This window comes from Papaver somniferum, chromosome 9 (genome assembly GCF_003573695.1).
Source record: "Papaver somniferum cultivar HN1 chromosome 9, ASM357369v1, whole genome shotgun sequence".
NCBI classification, from domain to species: domain Eukaryota; kingdom Viridiplantae; phylum Streptophyta; class Magnoliopsida; order Ranunculales; family Papaveraceae; genus Papaver; species Papaver somniferum.
The window spans coordinates 93,576,830-93,600,318 of record NC_039366.1 but is presented as its reverse complement, the minus strand read 5'-3'; the positions used below and the strand labels follow the sequence as shown (position 1 = coordinate 93,600,318).

Below are 23,489 nucleotides of genomic sequence, written 5' to 3'. Positions count from 1 at the left end.
TATACATCCTTGTATTTCAATTAATTTGTGGAAAATACTTAGAGGAGCATGTGCAACAGAGGAAAATTATATAAAGAAATGCTTCCACACTGTTTCCAAATGTTATCTATGTGGGAATTGATAGGATACAATGGATCACATACTGTGGTATTGTGATTTTAGTGGAAAAAATTGGCATTGGCTATGTGGAATATTTAAATTCTTGAATCCTTCTAATTTCATGGAAATACTGAAGTGTGTCCAAGGGAGAAGTTCGGTAGTGAGAGAAATTTGGTATATAAGTGCTTTTACTGTAATGGTGGAACTCTGGTTTGCTAGAAATAAAGCTGCTATGATGAAGAAAAACCAAATCTGGTGAAGTTCAAACAGAGAGTAATGCAATTTACAAAAGAAAGCAGTGTAAGGATGAAGGGTAAAATCAGATGTTTTGTATATATGAACATTATGATAACATATGGTATCAACGGAGTGAAAGTTGGTACATCTGAAGTTAAAGAATGCATCTTTAGGTTCCCCGCATTCAATCAAGTGCTCATATGCTGTGGTGGAACTTCTAAAGGAAACCCTGGGATTTCTGGTTATGGATTTGTTGGTAGGAGCAGTATTGGTGGTTATCTTGGTGCAATGGCTGGGGGATTGGGGTTGACCACTAATTATATTGCAGAGGTGATGGCTCTAGTTGGTGCAGGTGAATGGGCTATTATAATACAATTTATGGATGTTTGTTTTAGCTTTGATTCAAAGGCAGTACTGATTGCTTTCGGTTCAGGGAAAATTCCTTGGATGGTAATAAATAGATGAAGAAGAATAGTATCAAGTCTGCATAGAATTTCCTTAAACATTCTTTTAGGGAAATAAACTTCTCAGCGCATAAAATGGCTAAGAGAGGTGCGCTGCTCAGGAGAGGTGAAGTAGAGATATATTAAGAGAAACCAAGTTTTATGGGAGCTTTGGAGTGTGAATCTCAATCATATTTTCGTTTCTGCTCATAATTCTTTTAAGAAAAAACAATAATGTAAAAAGATGTGTAAACTACTAGTTTTCTTACTTTTTGTTTGGTTTTTGTTTCTTAAAGTTTAATATTTGTTTCTTTTGTAATGATTGATTTTTTATTTGGTAACAAAATTCATGATTTAACAACAAAAAAAAATGTTGTAAAAACATAAGAACGCGTAATTGGGGATACTAAAACTAATCGGGGATATAAGAAAAAGACAAAAACGGGATTTAAATAGTAAATCAAGGTGACCCCTATCCGGATAATTTATATAATTCCTAATCTACCCCTCAATAATCATGTTTAGTGGTTAAATATAATTAGTTAAGTTAATAGATTAATTTGACAATCATTAGAATAAATCATTACCATTGAATTTGTTGATAAAACAACATTAAATCAAGATATTTATGATCTGAAAATTTCAAAAGTTACATAAAATTGAAAAGTGCAATACTATTAATTTTGTTGGCTACCTTTCATTATTATCAGTTGTTATTGGGTCATAACCAAGAACTTAAATCGTGCAGCTAAATACAAATTTACAGTATACAAATTTACAGTATTGAAGTTGACATCTAAATCCAATTTTCAATCTTTTGGTTGTCTAAAATCTTAATAATTTCACAAAACACACCTTTCTTGTACAGATTAAAATTAATACCATACCAAGCCCCTAATGCAGTATTATTCCACATGGTAAACTAAATATCTCCCCCTGTCGGAATGCTCCAGCATATGAAAGTTTTATAAACTGCAACATAATCCGTTTCTCCTTCCTCTCTCATTGTCCTCATGATGATCCTCCGTCCCTTGTATATCAAGACTTGCTTCATGACTAATAAGAAATGGACGTACCAATTGGTATTCCTTCCATAAATGTAAATGCTCAAGCAGAAGCATGCAAACAACAAATAGAGAAGGATATTTAAAAAGCAACAAACAGAGAAGGATATATTACGTGGACAAACAAACATTCCAGTACCTCAATTAATTAAGACAGTCAAGGTTACATCCATTTCTTTCTCTCATGCAGCCAATTCAACGCAAACTATCATGCCATGGATGAAGCAAACATCTCAAGCAATTTATGAATGTATATATATGCTCAAACGGTTAACATGCAACTTCCGTGGATGTTGTGGCATACGGTTAACATACCGGAGAAGTACAACCATCCATGAACAGAAGTGGTATACGGTATACTGTATACATATCAAAGAGAGGGAAGTAAATGTATCCAGTTAGTTCCATGTTTATAAATACCAATCCATTTCACATTAACAATAAAATAAAAGCTATTGTTTCAAGATTTAACCTTCACTGTCAAATACGGAAAGGCACAACTCGGTTTTTGCTTACTTGCTGGACGACAACAACAAACTCGGTCACTTCAGCTGCAAAAGTTCGCCTTTTAGTTGCGAAATGAGATGTTTTTCAATTATTTCTAAAAAAGAGAAGTTCAACCAATTCATTTCCGTTACCTCAAGTCTTCTCCTTTCAAGATGGCTTTGCATCATGGCCTTTTATTGAGTACGTATGTCCTGCAACCCAACAGAAATGGCCAAACACAATCAGAAATACTTTTTTGATGCAAGTACATACAAAGCACTGAAGATCCCTTAAACATTTTAGAATAATAGATAGAACTATATAAGTTGTCCTATCTAAAGTCCGACCACGATAAGATACCCAGAACCCGAAGTTCCAAGGCATCGGTAGCATTCTCCTAAAGTTCAGCATAACCAATTGCTTTGCCTCGACCATCAGTTCCATAAAGAAAAAAAAAATATCACCTATCTATGAAATAAATCATCTTTTAAGTACATCAGAAGAACAAATTATTTCAATCTTACTCGTACATACCATCATTTTATCTAAGAAACAGATCAAAGACATTACCTTGGGTCACAGTAGTATTAGGTGAACATATTATTTTGCAGAAAAACAAACAAATCCGACAACATTTTAAAAGGCATCAGATCAAAATCCTAAACATCTACAGTTTGTGTGTTATTATTATAAGCACCTGATGAAATCAATTCTGAAACAGGCTTTTCGTGTGGCATTTTCATTGACAGAAAATTCATGATAAACTCTAATTTTCTCTTTCTGGCACATTGGTTGCATTAAGTTATTTATAGAGGACAAAAATACTTCAAGTCTATATAACCTTCCCATGATGCTCCAGAATCATGGATTCCCATATTATGATTCCATTGTCATTGATGTGTCACTCTAATAAAAATTAAAGATTCTTAAACCATCACTATTATGATCTCTAGCCTAGTAGTGGTATTTGGATCAGCAAAATAGCTTCCATTCAACATAAACTGACGCTTTAAATTTAATAATACTAAACTCCAATAGCTGAAAATTGGATATCACACATTACGTTCTCATTATAACTTATTACCACCAAAGAATATGATGCCACAATAAGTAATAAACTATTATTGTAATGCTTAAATTCAAGAAGGAAAATGAGACGTTCTGATTCATAGCTAGTTATACATAAATCATAATAAGGCTCATGGAGACAAACCTGATAAGTACGTATACGGCTTGCACGGGAACCTCTTTAACTTGCAAATGGTGTCACACATGACACAACAACTTGGGTTAGTCACCGTGGGTCCATGCCTCAAATGAACAACAGTATAGTCTATGGAAAGAAACCTGGTACGTACTCTATGGCTTGCATGGCTATCAAAACCTGCTAACAAATAGTATTGCTTGAAGGAACCAAACCTGATAAGTACTCTAAAAATAATTGCTTTAGATATGCTCCGGGAGAAAGTCTCCAACCATTTGTCTCCTAAAATTTTCAACATATACGGCATTTCGTTGTTTATCGAGAGCAAAGAAAATACCTGCAAAAGAATAAAAGGGTTAGGGTTTATTCATTCGGATAAACAAAGAGACAGAAAGAAAAGGAGGTTTACCAATAGTAAAAATCGTCCTGCGAAAAAACCAAAAAAAAAAGATTAGAACAAAGCCAAAAGTACAGTTAAATCAAACGAAATCTTAACAAAAATCAACCCTTTTTTATTCCTTAAACCCTAAAAGGAATATCGTTTTTACCCGGTATTCAAAATTAGGGTTTACACTATCGGCTGCTATCGAAACAGGAAACTTGTAAATTAATGAAACAATTTCTAAAAAGAAACAATGAAGAGAATAAACGAAAGAAGAAGCTGCAGAAAAATAAGAATAAAGGGGAAGAAGAATTGGTAGGGTTTTTGTTTTCTGCAGGTCAAGCATATCATCTCCTGTTGAAGTCTGAAAGATCTCAACTCCACATAGAATCTCTTGTATAACATCTTCAAAAGAGATTAAACTCTCACGGAATCTCTTGCCTCAGGAATATTTGATAGAATCTCTTGTATAGCAAAAGAGTTAATATTTGATAGAAATCATACCTGCCAAAATAAGAAAAACAGTGAACAATCAAAAAAATCATTAATCATAATCACTAAATCTAAACGAAATTAAACAGTGAATGAAAGAAAGAGAGCAAGATAGTAGAGATGCAGCAGGAGAAAAAAAGGAGGGAACAACAATACCTAAACCTCAAATTGAATCTCATCTTCAAACTTTCCTTCAATCGACGAAACCCTAAACCCTAATAGTATCTCATCTTCAAAAACTGTATCTGCAAAATAAAAACAAATTACCGTTCACCAAAATAATATGGTGTCACTAAATAGAGCTTGATTATACTCGCAGTGACTTCAAAAGCAGGGAAGAGGTTTACCAAAGTATATAATTAATCCTTGGATATATCTTTAGTTCAGGCACGATATGTAATTCAAAGAAACGGGATACTGAGACTCGGCTAAAACCCAGTGCCAAATGTAGACATCAAATTATCCTGTTGCTGATGTGTTTGACATGGTAACATGGTATTAAAATATGTGAAAAAATCTTAGCTATTTCTAATGAGTCTGAAAAAACTTGGGAAGCCACGCAGTTTTTCAAAATAATTAACAAACAATTATTCCCTCATCCTTCTAGCTCGAAAAATTAGGATAGAACAGTCTGATAAAAACAAAAAATGCACAAAAATGTATAAAACAACGATTACCTTAGCATAGTTAGTGTCTTGCTTGTTTGTTATTGATCTTGGGTTCAACATCATTACCCATTACCTGGTAAACTGGGATGCTACCATATACAAACTTCACAACTTGTACAGTGTATAGAATGACCGAAAGAGTGTCGGCTCCTAAGTTAATATACCCAAAAACAAATGAAGAACTACTACAATTATTTATTGATCAAGCTAACCGAAAGAAACTAAATAAAGTTAAGATCATACCTAGGTTCTCTCATATAGTCCCAAAGCTGGCAATGAACAAAATTATCAACAATTTTTTTCCTCTTAGTACTGCTAAGTACAATTCGTGAATTAAGGTTGATGTTAACAGTCTACCGTTACATCAGGCTCGGAGTAGATTAGCGCCATTTGATCATTAAGGTTAGAGAAGCTACATTCTGACATACCGATGACTTATACAGTTAACCTACACTAAATCTAAGAAACACAAATAAAGCAATCTTTCACCTGGTAAATCTACAAACCCCCATTACTTCCAAAATGCATATACAGTTAACCTACATTAACAAAATAATCTACGTTTCTAATTAGATTACCACCAGAACCACAAACAAACCCACGTACATTGTTTTTTGCATTCATCCATCAGGACCATCACCACCCATTGCCAACACATTTCCATAATATAACGTACTTCACATCTTACTACTAGCACATTAATTAGAGTATGTACTCCAAAAAAAAATACAACATCTCCACAAAAATAATTGGAAGAAAATGTCTAATGAGTCAAAACATGATTTACAAACCCTGTACCTTCCTTCCACATATTTCATGAGCCTTGCGACCAACTTGTCACGTAGATTTGGGCCGAAATGGCGAGGATGCAGTTAACAAAGAACCAACCAAACGATCAATCAGCAATGAAACCCAAGCTTATAGATTCGTGCACAGAACTCAGCACATCCTCAGTCGTTTGACGCACTTTGAACGGAATTGAAATTTGATGGATTTATAATCAGAGAAACACAAAGAATAAGCTTAGGGTTTACCGAAATTTGATGGGATTTTATTGTTTATAGATTCGTGCACAGAACTCAGCACATCCTCAGTCGTTTGACGCACTTTGAACGGAATTGAAATTTGATGGATTTATAATCAGAGAAACACCGAATAAGCTTAGGGTTTACCGAAATTTGATGGGATTTTATTGTTTATCAGGAGCAAAACCTTTAGTATAGCGTTTATTGTCTTGGTGACCTACAAAACGAAACCCTAATAGTATCTCATCTTCAAAAACTGTATCTGCAAAATAAAAACAAACAAACTATAATTACAACAAAAATCTAAGAAGAACAGATACGATGAACAAAGAAGAACAGAAAAACGGAGAAGGACAACAGAAAGACGGAGAACAGAGTTTCATAAGAGAAACTTTTTTTTTTTGTTTTTATTTTTGTTCAGGGAAGGACTGTTTTTTTGTTTCTTTTTCTTTTTGCTGCGTGAAACTGTTTTTTCAATATAAAACCCGTATTCAGTGTTACATTCATATAATTTGAGGAAAAGTGGAATGGAGAATTTTTAAGAGGGCGGGGACGCTCATCCAAGGGTGGGTATTCTCACCGTGCGACGCATGGCCTCGCATGGCTTAGGAATTTAAAGGGTTTGATTTAAATAATCTGACGTTTTTAGGGGTGATCCCGAAAGAATTTGAGGCGACTAATTTTATGTTCATCCAGTGAAGGTGGCTATGGGGTGTCTTAAAAATAAAATTTGTCTATGTTGTCCTTCGTCTTTTTACATATCTAAACCCATATCTTTTATTTTCATAATCATAACATTCCTCTTCTCATTCTCTATTTTATCAATTGAATTTTTTTCGTCGTTTTAATTTTGATTGAAACCGAAGATCGTTGATCCAAAAAATTATAGGATTAATTTTTTAAAATTAAAATCCAAAATTCACTAACCTTAAAGTTGGAACTTAGGACACCAAAAAAAAATTGAGGTAAAAAAAGGGATAAATAATAGTAGTTGCGATTCAAAATTAGGATTAAATTGTTTGAAATAAAAAAATTGATCGGAAATCTTTCTAGGATTTACAGTTGCAGAAACATATATTCTCGATCTGATTCTGCAATTTTGAAAAATTCTGAAACTGAAAATTTAGTAATTAGGGCTTCTTCGATGGATAATTCTGGTTTTTTGATTGGTAAGAAAGGGAATGATCCGAAGTTATATATTCCTGATGGATGATTGTTTAGAGAATGGAAATTTAGCCTAATTGGGAGATTAGATTTTGTGAAACTGAAATTGGAAGTTGCTGAGACAGCTATGAGAAGTCAATGTAAGCTTACAGGTAACTGTAAACTGATTCCTCTTGGAAAAGTTTTTTTTTATTATTCTTGATAGTGAGATAGATCAAAAACATGTTTATAATGGATATTGGACTGTGGGAGCTCAGGTGCTAAAACTTAGATACTGGGAAAAGAATTTTAAACCTGAAGAACAAAAATCGTCTACTGCATTTGTTTGGGTTCAATTACCTGGTTTGAGTTTAGAATATTGGAAGGAACCAATTGTGATGTTGATTGGGAGAGCTATTGGTAGACCATTATATGTTGATGAAACCACTCTTAAGAAAGAGATTGGTTATTATGAAAGTGTTTTAGTTGAAATTGATTTAGCAAAATCTATTCCAGACAAAGTTTGGGTTGAATCTAAATATGGTGGTCTTTCACAGAGAATTCAAAGTCCTAATATTCGAAAGTTTTGTAGTCACTATAACGTAGTGGGTCATTATGTGACAGAATGTAGAACAAAAGGAGGTGTAACTTCACAGACTGATCTTGAAATTGGGGTGCAGATACCACAAAGAAAAACTTGGAAATATGTACCCAAAGAAATTAAAAATACAGTTCAAGCAGGTTTTGATATTTGTCTTACTCCAAAGGAGAAAGAGTCATTAATTCATGAGGATTTGTTGAGTGATAATGAGGAAAATGATGCAGTTATACCTCCTTCAAGTAACAGTGGTAAAGTTTCTTCAAGTCAATCTTGTGGTTTTTCTGGAGCCATTGATTCTCCAAAGGAATTTTATGCTTTATCCGTTGAGAAATTACTTCATGAAGCAAATAGCATTCCTCCTAATTTGGAGATTGCTAGTACTTCTAAAAGTGGCACAAAGGGTGATAATTTAGTGACACAGAATAATGTTGGTGGAGCTGAGGTCCAATTTGGTAATTTTACTGCACTTGGTTCTCCAAGTAAATTTCATGTGTTGGTTGATGTGGTTGAAGAGAAGTTTGGTGTGAGTAAGGATAAATTTGATAAAGCTACAACAGATTTGAGCAAAGCAGTAAAAGGTAAATTCTTGTGGTATTTCTCTTATACCTACTAGGAAACAACCTGCAAGAAATTTAGTTAAAACTAATAAAGGAGGGAGAAGTCCTGGAACTTCTCAAACCAATTTACTTCAATGAGAGTCATGTTCTGGAATGTCAGAGGATTGAAAAGAATTAGAGCCAAAGACAAACTTAGAAGTTTAGTGAATCAATTTAATCCTTCTTTACTTTGGATAGTTGAACCTAAAGTTAGAGTTTCTGGTAATTATGTTAAAAATTTGAGGTTGCCCGGTAAGAATCAAATGGTAATTCAAAATGCTTGTGATGGTAATAAGGCTAATATTTGGTTATTATGGCACTCTTCTCTTACTGTTCCTACTGTTATATCATCTACAAAACAAGCAATAACTGTCAAGGTTGGAGAAGTTCTTGTCATTGGAATTCATGCAGCTTGCTTAACTTTGGATAAAAGAGAATTATGGGAAGAGTTGAAGAAGATACATGAAATGAATTGTCCTTGGCTTGCCATTGGTGATTCCAATGCAGTTTTGAGTAGTGATGAAAAAGTTGGTGGTAGAAGACCTTTAAAAATAGCTAAGCAGGAGTTTAGAGATTGTTTAAATGTTTGTGATCTAATACAAGCTCCTAAATCTGGTATCCAGTATTCATGGTGCAATAATAGAGTTGGGAAAAAGAGAATTTTGTGTGATTTGGATAAGGTTTTTTTTAATGTCAATTAGTTGGAAATATTTGATGGTTGACATTATAAGGTGGGTTTTAGAGAGACTTATGATCATGGTCCCATAATGGGGAATACATTGGGTGTACCTAAACCAACTAATATTCCTTTTAGATACCATATGTGTGGACTTCTCATCCTGGTTTTCTAAAAGTGCTTCAAAGCTCTTGGGAAGAAGATGTTATTGGTAATCCTGCTTTTGTGTTTATGGCTAAACTAAAAAGATTCAAAGACTTTGTAAAAAAAGTGGAATTGTGAGGTTTTCAGGGACTTGAGAGTAAAAATGACACAAACTGAAGAAGTGGTGAAAACTGTAGTCTTGATATCTGATGCAAATCCAGAGAATGTTGAGTTACCAAATCATCTAATAACTGCTAGAGGTGAACATGAATTAGTTTCACATCAATTTAATGAACTTATGATAGCTAAGGCTAGAATCAAATGGGTTAAGGAGGGAGGAGAAAATACTTATTTTTTTCATACTTCTATGAAGATTAGAAAAGATCACAACTGCATAACTGAACTGAAGGATGAAGCTGGGAATCTGGTGACTAATCAATCTCAAATAGCTGATACTCTGGTTAATCATTTCCAAAAAAAAAATGAATATCAACCTGTTATCTTTGATGGGGGTATTTTTGATGTAATTCCTAAGGTAATATCCGAGGAAGATAATATTTTTCTAGACTCAATTCCTTCTTCTTCAGAAATCAAAGAAGCTGTCTTTGGAATGCCGATTAGATTTTCTTTTATTGCTGATTAATTCTTTCAAACTCTACCTAGTAGTTTAGTTTGTTGTTTAAATGACATATTAGGTTGGAAAAATCAATTTTTTTGAATTGCAGCTGTATGATCGTCATGATATCTCTTCGTTTACCTTGACGACTAGTATTAGTCAATTTTTTGAGCTATTTAAGTGATGCAAATAGTTCACCATGTCCAGATGGATTTCCAGGAAGTTTTTATAGATTTGCCTGGGATATAGTTGGCCAAGACTTAATTGCTGCTCTTCAATATTGTTGGAGGTGTAGGTTTATACCAAGAGGTATGAATTCAAACTTTCTATTTCTACTTCCTAAAGTCCAAGGTGCAAAAAAAGCTGAGCAATTTAGACCTATTGGACTAGCTAATTTCAGTTTCAAGATTATTAGAAGAATTATCACATCAAGACTTAGATCTTTGATTGAGAAAATAGTATCTTGTCAGCAACAAGCATTCATTAAAGGCAAAGATATTCATGAAAAAATTGTTTTAGCTTCTGAGATGGTGAATGAATCAGATATTAAGAGGAGAGGAGGAAATATTGGTTTAAAGCTAGATATTACACAAGCATATGATTCATTGAGCTGGGACTTCCTCTTTGAAACTTTAAAACATTTTGGCTTCTCTGAAGTTGGAATTAGATGGTTAAGAACTTTTTGAGTCTGCTAAAATCTCAGTATTAGTAAATGGTGGACCTTGTGGGTTTTTTAATGTGGGAAGAGGGCTTAGGCAATGTGATCCCTTGTCACCAGTTTTATTTATGATAGCTGAAGAAGTGTTGAGTGAGTATATAATCTAGTACATGAAGGAAAGATTGTGCCAATGTTAACAGGAATGGTTGTCAACCTTCTCACCTGCTATTTGCAGATGATATTTTTGTGTTCTGTAATGGTCAAAAAAAATCATTGGAGAATTTGATGAAGCTTTTATTGAAATATCAAAGAGCATCAGGTCAGGTTGTGAATAAACTGAAAAGTAAGTGCTTTGTTGGTGGAGTAACTGAAAGAAGGAAAACGTTTATAGCTGAAAGCTTACAAATAGAACTTTCTAAATTCCCTGACAAGTACTTTGGAGTGATATTGTGTCCTGTTAGAGTAAAGCCTTATCAAGTATGGGGAATGGTGGAGACAATGCATAAAATCCTAGATGGCTGGATGGGTAAATTGTTGTCTTTATCTGATAGGTTAACTTTGTTGAAGTTTGTGTTATGTAGTATACCAGTATACAACATGTTTGTGTATAAATGGCCTAAAGCTGTCATAAAAGAATGTGAAAAAATTGTGAGAAACTTCTTATGGTATGGAGATCCTGCTGTTAAAAAACTCATTACAGTGAAGTTTGATGAAATTTGTGCTCCAGTAGTAGAAGGATGACTTGGAATTAGAAGATTTGAGATTGGGAACAAAGTACTCCTCATGAAACTGCTATGGAAAATGGAAACATAGGATGTAGAATGGACAAACTTTATGAATGCAAAGTTAAGGATAAAAATGGTGCATAGATAAGATATCATAAAAAATCCTCAATATGGCCAGGCTTAATATGGGTGATGAATGATGTGCAAGAAGGGAGAAGATGGCTGGTGGGGGATGGAAATGAAATCTCAGTTTGGAGGGACAAATGGATCAAGGACTATGCTCTAAGTGATGTGCATACTGCTAATGATTTTGTTATACAAAACAAGAATTTGAAAGTCGGGGATTTGATAGTGAATGGTGAATGGAATGTACCTGCAGAAATGTTCAACTTCTTTGATGAGGAAGACTTACCAATTATTGGTAATGGGAAGGACAAAAAGATCTGGACTACTGACCTATCTGGTGAATTTACAGTAGGTAATGCAGTGCAGCTCATCAGGAAAAAAGTATCCTTGTGTTCCTTGGGAAAAACAGGTATGGAATTCCACTATACATCCTTGTATTTCAATTAATTTGTGGAAAATACTTAGAGGAGCATGTGCAACAGAGGAAAATTATATAAAGAAATGCTTCCACACTGTTTCCAAATGTTATCTATGTGGGAATTGATAGGATACAATGGATCACATACTGTGGTATTGTGATTTTAGTGGAAAAAATTGGCATTGGCTATGTGGAATATTTAAATTCTTGAATCCTTCTAATTTCATGGAAATACTGAAGTGTGTCCAAGGGAGAAGTTCGGTAGTGAGAGAAATTTGGTATATAAGTGCTTTTACTGTAATGGTGGAACTCTGGTTTGCTAGAAATAAAAGCTGCTATGATGAAGAAAAACCAAATCTGGTGAAGTTCAAACAGAGAGTAATGCAATTTACAAAAGAAAGCAGTGTAAGGATGAAGGGTAAAATCAGATGTTTTGTATATGATATGAACATTATGATAACATATGGTATCAACGGAGTGAAAGTTGGTACATCTGAAGTTAAAGAATGCATCTTTAGGTTCCCCGCATTCAATCAAGTGCTCATATGCTGTGGTGGAACTTCTAAAGGAAACCCTGGGATTTCTGGTTATGGATTTGTTGGTAGGAGCAGTATTGGTGGTTATCTTGGTGCAATGGCTGGGGGATTGGGGTTGACCACTAATTATATTGCAGAGGTGATGGCTCTAGTTGGTGCAGGTGAATGGGCTATTATAATACAATTTATGGATGTTTGTTTTAGCTTTGATTCAAAGGCAGTACTGATTGCTTTCGGTTCAGGGAAAATTCCTTGGATGGTAATAAATAGATGAAGAAGAATAGTATCAAGTCTGCATAGAATTTCCTTAAACATTCTTTTAGGGAAATAAACTTCTCAGCGCATAAAATGGCTAAGAGAGGTGCGCTGCTCAGGAGAGGTGAAGTAGAGATATATTAAGAGAAACCAAGTTTTATGGGAGCTTTGGAGTGTGAATCTCAATCATATTTTCGTTTCTGCTCATAATTCTTTTAAGAAAAAACAATAATGTAAAAAGATGTGTAAACTACTAGTTTTCTTACTTTTTGTTTGGTTTTTGTTTCTTAAAGTTTTATTTGTTTCTTTTGTAATGATTGATTTTTTATTTGGTAACAAAATTCATGATTTAACAACAAAAAAAAAAATTGTAAAAACATAAGAACGCGTAATTGGGGATACTAAAACTAATCGGGGATATAAGAAAAAGACAAAAACGGGATTTAAATAGTAAATCAAGGTGACCCCTATCCGGATAATTTATATAATTCCAATCTACCCTCAATAATCATGTTTAGTGGTTAAATATAATTAGTTAAGTTAATAGATTAATTTGACAATCATTAGAATAAATCATTACCATTGAATTTGTTGATAAAACAACATTAAATCAAGATATTTATGATCTGAAAATTTCAAAAGTTACATAAAATTGAAAAGTGCAATACTATTAATTTTGTTGGCTACCTTTCATTATTATCAGTTGTTATTGGGTCATAACCAAGAACTTAAATCGTGCAGCTAAATACAAATTTACAGTATACAAATTTACAGTATTGAAGTTGACATCTAAATCCAATTTTCAATCTTTTGGTTGTCTAAAATCTTAATAATTTCACAAAACACACCTTTCTTGTACAGATTAAAATTAATACCATACCAAGCCCCTAATGCAGTATTATTCCACATGGTAAACTAAATATCTCCCCCTGTCGGAATGCTCCAGCATATGAAAGTTTATATAAACTGCAACATAATCCGTTTCTCCTTCCTCTCTCATTGTCCTCATGATGATCCTCCGTCCCTTGTATATCAAGACTTGCTTCATGACTAATAAGAAATGGACGTACCAATTGGTATTCCTTCCATAAATGTAAATGCTCAAGCAGAAGCATGCAAACAACAAATAGAGAAGGATATTTAAAAAGCAACAAACAGAGAAGGATATATTACGTGGACAAACAAACATTCCAGTACCTCAATTAATTAAGACAGTCAAGGTTACATCCATTTCTTTCTCTCATGCAGCCAATTCAACGCAAACTATCATGCCATGGATGAAGCAAACATCTCAAGCAATTTATGAATGTATATATATGCTCAAACGGTTAACATGCAACTTCCGTGGATGTTGTGGCATACGGTTAACATACCGGAGAAGTACAACCATCCATGAACAGAAGTGGTATACGGTATACTGTATACATATCAAAGAGAGGGAAGTAAATGTATCCAGTTAGTTCCATGTTTATAAATACCAATCCATTTCACATTAACAATAAAATAAAAGCTATTGTTTCAAGATTTAACCTTCACTGTCAAATACGGAAAGGCACAACTCGGTCTTCCTTTGCTTACTTGCTGGACGACAACAACAACAAACTCGGTCACTTCAGCTGCAAAAGTTCGCCTTTTAGTTGCGAAATGAGATGTTTTTCAATTATTTCTAAAAAAGAGAAGTTCAACCAATTCATTTCCGTTACCTCAAGTCTTCTCCTTTCAAGATGGCTTTGCATCATGGCCTTTTATTGAGTACGTATGTCCTGCAACCCAACAGAAATGGCCAAACACAATCAGAAATACTTTTTTGATGCAAGTACATACAAAGCACTGAAGATCCCTTAAACATTTTAGAATAATAGATAGAACTATATAAGTTGTCCTATCTAAAGTCCGACCACGATAAGATACCCAGAACCCGAAGTTCCAAGGCATCGGTAGCATTCTCCTAAAGTTCAGCATAACCAATTGCTTTGCCTGACCATCAGTTCCATAAAGAAAAAAAAAATATCACCTATCTATGAAATAAATCATCTTTTAAGTACATCAGAAGAACAAATTATTTCAATCTTACTCGTACATACCATCATTTTATCTAAGAAACAGATCAAAGACATTACCTTGGGTCACAGTAGTATTAGGTGAACATATTATTTTGCAGAAAAACAAACAAATCCGACAACATTTTAAAAGGCATCAGATCAAAATCCTAAACATCTACAGTTTGTGTGTTATTATTATAAGCACCTGATGAAATCAATTCTGAAACAGGCTTTTCGTGTGGCATTTTCATTGACAGAAAATTCATGATAAACTCTAATTTTCTCTTTCTGGCACATTGGTTGCATTAAGTTATTTATAGAGGACAAAAATACTTCAAGTCTATATAACCTTCCCATGATGCTCCAGAATCATGGATTCCCATATTATGATTCCATTGTCATTGATGTGTCACTCTAATAAAAATTAAAGATTCTTAAACCATCACTATTATGATCTCTAGCCTAGTAGTGGTATTTGGATCAGCAAAATAGCTTCCATTCAACATAAACTGACGCTTTAAATTTAATAACTAAACTCCAATAGCTGAAAATTGGATATCACACATTACGTTCTCATTATAACTTATTACCACCAAAGAATATGATGCCACAATAAGTAATAAACTATTATTGTAAATGCTTAAATTCAAGAAGGAAAATGAGACGTTCTGATTCATAGCTAGTTATACATAAATCATAATAAGGCTCATGGAGACAAACCTGATAAGTACTGTATACGGCTTGCACGGGAACCTTTTAACTTGCAAATGGTGTCACACATGACACAACAACTTGGGTTAGTCACCGTGGGTCCATGCCTCAAATGAACAACAGTATAGTCTATGGAAAGAAACCTGGTACGTACTCTATGGCTTGCATGGCTATCAAAACCTGCTAACAAATAGTATTGCTTGAAGGAACCAAACCTGATAAGTACTCTAAAAATAATTGCTTTAGATATGCTCCGGGAGAAAGTCTCCAACCATTTGTCTCCTAAAATTTTCAACATATACGGCATTTCGTTGTTTATCGAGAGCAAAGAAAATACCTGCAAAATAGAATAAAAGGGTTAGGGTTTATTCATTCGGATAAACAAAGAGACAGAAAGAAAAGGTTTTAGGTTTACCAATAGTAAAAATCGTTCCTGCGAAATCAAACCAAAAAAAAAAAGATTAGAACAAAGCCAATAAAGTACAGTTTAAATCAAACGAAATCTTAACAAAAATCTTAAACCCTTTTTTATTCCTTAAACCCTAAAAGGAATATCGTTTTTACCCGGTATTCAAAATTAGGGTTTACACTATCGGCTGCTATCGAAACAGGAAACTTGTAAATTAATGAAACAATTTCTAAAAAGAAACAATGAAGAGAATAAACGAAAGAAGAAGCTGCAGAAAAATAAGAATAAAGGGGAAGAAGAATTGGTAGGGTTTTTGTTTTCTGCAGGTCAAGCATATCATCTCCTGTTTGAAGTCTGAAAGATCTCAACTCCACATAGAATCTCTTGTATAACATCTTCAAAAGAGATTAAACTCTCACGGAATCTCTTGCCTCACGGAATATTTGATAGAATCTCTTGTATAGCAAAAGAGTTAATATTTGATAGAAATCATACCTGCAAAATAAGAAAAACAGTGAACAATCAAAAAAATCATTAATCATTAATCACTAAATCTAAACGAAATTAAACAGTGAATGAAAGAAAGAGAGCAAGATAGTAGAGATGCAGCAGGAGAAAAAAAGGAGGGAACAACAATACCTAAACCTCAAATTGAATCTCATCTTCAAACTTTCCTTCAATCGACGAAACCCTAAACCCTAATAGTATCTCATCTTCAAAAACTGTATCTGCAAAATAAAAACAAATTACCGTTCACCAAAATAATATGGTGTCACTAAATAGAGCTTGATTATACTCGCAGTGACTTCAAAAGCAGGGAAGAGGTTTACCAAAGTATATAATTAATCCTTGGATATATCTTTAGTTCAGGCACGATATGTAATTCAAAGAAACGGGATACTGAGACTCGGCTAAAACCCAGTGCCAAATGTAGACATCAAATTATCCTGTTGCTGATGTGTTTGACATGGTAACATGGTATTAAAATATGTGAAAAAATCTTAGCTATTTCTAATGAGTCTGAAAAAAACTTGGGAAGCCACGCAGTTTTTCAAAATAATTAACAAACAATTATTCCCTCATCCTTCTAGCTCGAAAAATTAGGATAGAACAGTCTGATAAAAACAAAAAATGCACAAAAATGTATAAAACAACGATTACCTTAGCATAGTTAGTGTCTTGCTTGTTTGTTATTGATCTTGGGTTCAACATCATTACCCATTACCTGGTAAACTGGGATGCTACCATATACAAACTTCACAACTTGTACAGTGTATAGAATGACCGAAAGAGTGTCGGCTCCTAAGTTAATATACCCAAAAACAAATGAAGAACTACTACAATTATTTATTGATCAAGCTAACCGAAAGAAACTAAATAAAGTTAAGATCATACCTAGGTTCTCTCATATAGTCCCAAAGCTGGCAATGAACAAAATTATCAACAATTTTTTCCTCTTAGTACTGCTAAGTACAATTCGTGAATTAAGGTTGATGTTAACAGTCTACCGTTACATCAGGCTCGGAGTAGATTAGCGCCATTTGATCATTAAGGTTAGAGAAGCTACATTCTGACATACCGATGATTACAGTTAACCTACACTAAATCTAAGAAACACAAATAAAGCAATCTTTCACCTGGTAAATCTACAAACCCCCATTACTTCCAAAATGCATATACAGTTAACCTACATTAACAAAATAATCTACGTTTCTAATTAGATTACCACCAGAACCACAAACAAACCCACGTACATTGTTTTTTGCATTCATCCATCAGGACCATCACCACCCATTGCCAACACATTTCCATAATATAACGTACTTCACATCTTACTACTAGCACATTAATTAGAGTATGTACTCCAAAAAAAAATACAACATCTCCACAAAAATAATTGGAAGAAAATGTCTAATGAGTCAAAACATGATTTACAAACCCTGTACCTTCCTTCCACATATTTCATGAGCCTTGCGACCAACTTGTCACGTAGATTTGGGCCGAAATGGCGAGGATGCAGTTAACAAAGAACCAACCAAACGATCAATCAGCAATGAAACCCAAGCTTATAGATTCGTGCACAGAACTCAGCACATCCTCAGTCGTTTGACGCACTTTGAACGGAATTGAAATTTGATGGATTTATAATCAGAGAAACAAAGAATAAGCTTAGGGTTTACCGAAATTTGATGGGATTTTATTGTTTATAGATTCGTGCACAGAACTCAGCACATCCTCAGTCGTTTGACGCACTTTGAACGGAATTGAAATTTGATGGATTTATAATCAGAGAAACACCGAATAAGCTTAGGGTTTACCGAAATTTGATGGGATTTTATTGTTTATCAGGAGCAAAACCTTTAGTATAGCGTTTATTGTCTTGGTGACCTACAAAACGAAACCCTAATAGTATCTCATCTTCAAAAACTGTATCTGCAAAATAAAAACAAACAAACTATAATTACAACAAAAATCTAAGAAGAACAGATACGATGAACAAAGAAGAACAGAAAAACGGAGAAGGACAACAGAAAGACGGAGAACAGAGTTTCATAAGGAAACTTTTTTTTTTGTTTTTATTTTGTTCAGGGAAGGACTGTTTTTTTGTTTCTTTTTCTTTTTGCTGCGTGAAACTGTTTTTTCAATATAAAACCCGTATTCAGTGTTACATTCATATAATTTGAGGAAAAGTGGAATGGAGAATTTTTAAGAGGGCGGGGACGCTCATCCAAGGGTGGGTATTCTCACCGTGCGACGCATGGCCTCGCATGGCTTAGGAATTTAAAGGGTTTGATTTAAATAATCTGACGTTTTTAGGGGTGATCCCGAAAGAATTTGAGGCGACTAATTTTATGTTCATCCAGTGAAGGTGGCTATGGGGTGTCTTAAAAATAAAATTTGTCTATTGTCCTTCGTCTTTTTACATATCTAAACCCATATCTTTTATTTTCATAATCATAACATTCCTCTTCTCATTCTCTATTTTATCAATTGAATTTTTTCGTCGTTTTAATTTTGATTGAAACCGAAGATCGTTGATCCAAAAAATTATAGGATTAATTTTTAAAATTAAAATCCAAAATTCACTAACCTTAAAGTTGGAACTTAGGACACCAAAAAAAATTGAGGTAAAAAAAGGGATAAATAATAGTAGTTGCGATTCAAAATTAGGATTAAATTGTTTGAAATAAAAAAATTGATCGGAAATCTTTCTAGGATTTACAGTTGCAGAAACATATATTCCGATCTGATTCTGCAATTTTGAAAAATTCTGAAACTGAAAATTTAGTAATAGGGCTTCTTCGATGGATAATTTGGTTTTTTGATTGGTAAGAAAGGGAATGATCCGAAGTTATATATTCCTGATGGATGATTGTTTAGAGAATGGAAATTTAGCCTAATTGGGAGATTAGATTTTGTGAAACTGAAATTGGAAGTTGCTGAGACAGCTATGAGAAGTCAATGTAAGCTTACAGGTAACTGTAAACTGATTCCTCTTGGAAAAGTTTTTTTTTATTATTCTTGATAGTGAGATAGATCAAAAACATGTTTATAATGGATATTGGACTGTGGGAGCTCAGGTGCTAAAACTTAGATACTGGGAAAAGAATTTTAAACCTGAAGAACAAAAATCGTCTACTGCATTTGTTTGGGTTCAATTACCTGGTTTGAGTTTAGAATATTGGAAGGAACCAATTGTGATGTTGATTGGGAGAGCTATTGGTAGACCATTATATGTTGATGAAACCACTCTTAAGAAAGAGATTGGTTATTATGAAAGTGTTTTAGTTGAAATTGATTTAGCAAAATCTATTCCAGACAAAGTTTGGGTTGAATCTAAATATGGTGGTCTTTCACAGAGAATTCAAAGTCCTAATATTCGAAAGTTTTGTAGTCACTATAACGTAGTGGGTCATTATGTGACAGAATGTAGAACAAAAGGAGGGTGTAACTTCACAGACTGATCTTGAAATTGGGGTGCAGATACCACAAAGAAAAACTTGGAAATATGTACCCAAAGAAATTAAAAATACAGTTCAAGCAGGTTTTGATATTTGTCTTACTCCAAAGGAGAAAGAGTCATTAATTCATGAGGATTTGTTGAGTGATAATGAGGAAAATGATGCAGTTATACCTCCTTCAAGTAACAGTGGTAAAGTTTCTTCAAGTCAATCTTGTGGTTTTTCTGGAGCCATTGATTCTCCAAAGGAATTTTATGCTTTATCCGTTGAGAAAACTTCATGAAGCAAATAGCATTCCTCCTAATTTGGAGATTGCTAGTACTTCTAAAAGTGGCACAAAGGGTGATAATTTAGTGACACAGAATAATGTTGGTGGAGCTGAGGTCCAATTTGGTAATTTTACTGCACTTGGTTCTCCAAGTAAATTTCATGTGTTGGTTGATGTGGTTGAAGAGAAGTTTGGTGTGAGTAAGGATAAATTTGATAAAGCTACAACAGATTTGAGCAAAGCAGTAAAAGGTAAATTTGTGGTTTCTCTTATACCTACTAGGAAAACAACCTGCAAGAAATTTAGTTAAAACTAATAAAGGAGGGAGAAGTCCTGGAACTTCTCAAACCAATTTACTTCAATGAGAGTCATGTTCTGGAATGTCAGAGGATTGAAAAGAATTAGAGCCAAAGACAAACTTAGAAGTTTAGTGAATCAATTTAATCCTTCTTTACTTTGGATAGTTGAACCTAAAGTTAGAGTTTCTGGTAATTATGTTAAAAATTTGAGGTTGCCCGGTAAGAATCAAATGGTAATTCAAAATGCTTGTGATGGTAATAAGGCTAATATTTGGTTATTATGGCACTCTTCTCTTACTGTTCCTACTGTTATATCATCTACAAAACAAGCAATAACTGTCAAGGTTGGAGAAGTTCTTGTCATTGGAATTCATGCAGCTTGCTTAACTTTGGATAAAAGAGAATTATGGGAAGAGTTGAAGAAGATACATGAAATGAATTGTCCTTGGCTTGCCATTGGTGATTCCAATGCAGTTTTGAGTAGTGATGAAAAAGTTGGTGGTAGAAGACCTTTAAAAATAGCTAAGCAGGAGTTTAGAGATTGTTTAAATGTTTGTGATCTAATACAAGCTCCTAAATCTGGTATCCAGTATTCATGGTGCAATAATAGAGTTGGGAAAAAGAGAATTTTGTGTGATTTGGATAAGGCTTTTTTTAATGTCAATTAGTTGGAAATATTTGATGGTTGACATTATAAGGTGGGTTTTAGAGAGACTTCTGATCATGGTCCCATAATGGGGAATACAGTGGGTGTACCTAAACCAACTAATATTCCTTTTAGATACCATCTGTGTGGACTTCTCATCCTGGTTTTCTAAAAGTGCTTCAAAGCTCTTGGGAAGAAGATGTTATTGGTAATCCTGCTTTTGTGTTTACGGCTAAACTAAAAAGATTCAAAGACTTTGTAAAAAAAGTGGAATTGTGAGGTTTTCAGGGACTTGAGAGTAAAAATGACACAAACTGAAGAAGAGGTGAAAACTGTAGCCTTGATATCTGATGCAAATCCAGAGAATGTTGAGTTACCAAATCATCTAATAACTGCTAGAGGTGAACATGAATTAGTTTCACAGCAATTTAATGAACTTATGAGAGCTAAGTCTAGAATCAAATGGGTTAAGGAGGGAGGAGAAAATACTTATTTTTTTCATACTTCTATGAAGATTAGAAAAGATCACAACTGCATAACTGAACTGAAGGATGAAGCTGGGAATCTGGTGACTAATCAATCTCAAATAGCTGATACTCTGGTTAATCATTTCCAAAAAAAAAATGAATATCAACCTGTTATCTTTGATGGGGGTATTTTTGATGTAATTCCTAAGGTAATATCCGAGGAAGATAATATTTTTCTAGACTCAATTCCTTCTTCTTCAGAAATCAAAGAAGCTGTCTTTGGAATGCCGATTAGATTTTCTTTTATTGCTGATTAATTCTTTCAAACTCTACCTAGTAGTTTAGTTTGTTGTTTAAATGACATATTAGGTTGGAAAAATCAATTTTTTTGAATTGCAGCTGTATGGTCGTCATGATATCTCTTCGTTTACCTTGACGACTAGTATTAGTCAATTTTTTGAGCTATTTAAATGATGCAAATAGTTCACCATGTCCAGATGGATTTCCAGGAAGTTTTTATAGATTTGCCTGGGATATAGTTGGCCAAGACTTAATTGCTGCTCTTCAATATTGTTGGAGGTGTAGGTTTATACCAAGAGGTATGAATTCAAACTTTCTATTTCTACTTCCTAAAGTCCAAGGTGCAAAAAAAGCTGAGCAATTTAGACCTATTGGACTAGCTAATTTCAGTTTCAAGATTATTAGAAGAATTATCACATCAAGACTTAGCTCTTTGATTGAGAAAATAGTATCTTGTCAGCAACAAGCATTCATTAAAGGCAAAGATATTCATGAAAAAATTGTTTTAGCTTCTGAGATGGTGAATGAATCAGATATTAAGAGGAGAGGAGGAAATATTGGTTTAAAGCTAGATACTACACAAGCATATGATTCATTGAGCTGGGACTTCCTCTTTGAAACTTTAAAACATTTTGGATTCTCTGAAGTTGGAATTAGATGGTTAAGAACTTTGTTTGAGTCTGCTAAAATCTCAGTATTAGTAAATGGTGGACCTTGTGGGTTTTTTTAATGTGGGAAGAGGGCTTAGGCAAGGTGATCCCTTGTCACCAGTTTTATTTATGATAGCTGAAGAAGTGTTGAGTATGAGTATTTCTAATCTAGTACATGAAGGAAAGATTGTGCCAATGGTTAACAGGAATGGTTGTCAACCTTCTCACCTGCTATTTGCAGATGATATTTTTGTGTTCTGTAATGGTCAAAAAAAAATCATTGGAGAATTTGATGAAGCTTTTATTGAAATATCAAAGAGCATCAGGTCAGGTTGTGAATAAACTGAAAAGTAAGTGCTTTGTTGGTGGAGTAACTGAAAGAAGGAAAACGTTTATAGCTGAAAGCTTACAAATGGAACTTTCTAAATTCCCTGACAAGTACTTTGGAGTGATATTGTGTCCTGTTAGAGTAAAGCCTTATCAAGTATGGGGAATGGTGGAGACAATGCATAAAATCCTAGCTGGCTGGATGGGTAAATTGTTGTCTTTATCTGATAGGTTAACTTTGTTGAAGTTTGTGTTATGTAGTATACCAGTATACAACATGTTTGTGTATAAATGGCCTAAAGCTGTCATAAAAGAATGTGAAAAAATTGTGAGAAACTTCTTATGGTATGGAGATCCTGCTGTTAAAAAACTCATTACAGTGAAGTTTGATGAAATTTGTGCTCCAGTAGTAGAAGGATGACTTGGAATTAGAAGATTTGAGATTGGGAACAAAGTACTCCTCATGAAAGTGCTATGGAAAATGGAAACATATGATGTAGAATGGACAAACTTTATGAATGCAAAGTTAAGGATAAAAATGGTGCATAGATAAGATATCATAAAAAATCCTCAATATGGCCAGGCTTAATATGGGTGATGAATGATGTGCAAGAAGGGAGAAGATGGCTGGTGGGGGATGGAAATGAAATCTCAGTTTGGAGGGACAAATGGATCAAGGACTATGCTCTAAGTGATGTGCATACTGCTAATGATTTTGTTATACAAAACAAGAATTTGAAAGTCGGGGATTTGATAGTGAATGGTGAATGGAATGTACCTGCAGAAATGTTCAACTTCTTTGATGAGGAAGACT

The 23,489-nt window shown here is 34.0% G+C and overlaps 3 protein-coding genes and 2 long non-coding RNA genes across 8 annotated transcripts; 3 read left to right on the top strand and 2 right to left on the bottom strand.

The window, feature by feature from the left end:
* Nucleotides 1–4,361: 4,361 nt before the first annotated feature.
* LOC113309850 lies at nucleotides 4,362–6,580 on the bottom strand. Of its 4 annotated transcripts, XR_003340775.1 has the most exons (4): nucleotides 5,085–6,578; nucleotides 4,755–4,877; nucleotides 4,564–4,652; nucleotides 4,362–4,419 (listed from the first exon to the last, which is right to left on the bottom strand). It is a non-coding gene; the product is annotated as an uncharacterized LOC113309850 (long non-coding RNA). The 4 variants fall into 4 exon arrangements; XR_003340776.1 differs by having other exon boundaries at nucleotides 4,564–5,225; nucleotides 5,319–6,580; XR_003340774.1 differs by having other exon boundaries at nucleotides 4,564–4,877; nucleotides 5,085–6,579.
* A 3,607-nt stretch (nucleotides 6,581–10,187) lies between these two features.
* Nucleotides 10,188–11,275, top strand: LOC113312287. The gene is made up of 3 exons (XM_026561049.1): nucleotides 10,188–10,446; nucleotides 10,580–10,684; nucleotides 10,770–11,275. The coding sequence occupies exons 1-3, from the start codon at nucleotides 10,188–10,190 to the stop codon at nucleotides 11,273–11,275; spliced, it is 870 nt and encodes a 289-aa protein (XP_026416834.1).
* A 1,988-nt stretch (nucleotides 11,276–13,263) lies between these two features.
* Nucleotides 13,264–15,391, bottom strand: LOC113309851. The gene is made up of 4 exons (XR_003340778.1): nucleotides 15,357–15,391; nucleotides 14,298–14,357; nucleotides 14,125–14,210; nucleotides 13,264–14,011 (listed from the first exon to the last, which is right to left on the bottom strand). It is a non-coding gene; the product is annotated as an uncharacterized LOC113309851 (long non-coding RNA).
* A 3,816-nt stretch (nucleotides 15,392–19,207) lies between these two features.
* LOC113312286 lies at nucleotides 19,208–20,953 on the top strand. The gene is made up of 5 exons (XM_026561048.1): nucleotides 19,208–19,232; nucleotides 19,294–19,580; nucleotides 19,684–19,909; nucleotides 20,004–20,237; nucleotides 20,451–20,953. The coding sequence occupies exons 1-5, from the start codon at nucleotides 19,208–19,210 to the stop codon at nucleotides 20,951–20,953; spliced, it is 1,275 nt and encodes a 424-aa protein (XP_026416833.1).
* A 1,046-nt stretch (nucleotides 20,954–21,999) lies between these two features.
* Nucleotides 22,000–22,428, top strand: LOC113312285. Its single transcript, XM_026561047.1, has one exon. It carries the CDS (start codon nucleotides 22,000–22,002, stop codon nucleotides 22,426–22,428), a length of 429 nt encoding a protein of 142 aa, XP_026416832.1.
* The last annotated feature ends 1,061 nt before the right edge of the window (nucleotides 22,429–23,489 follow it).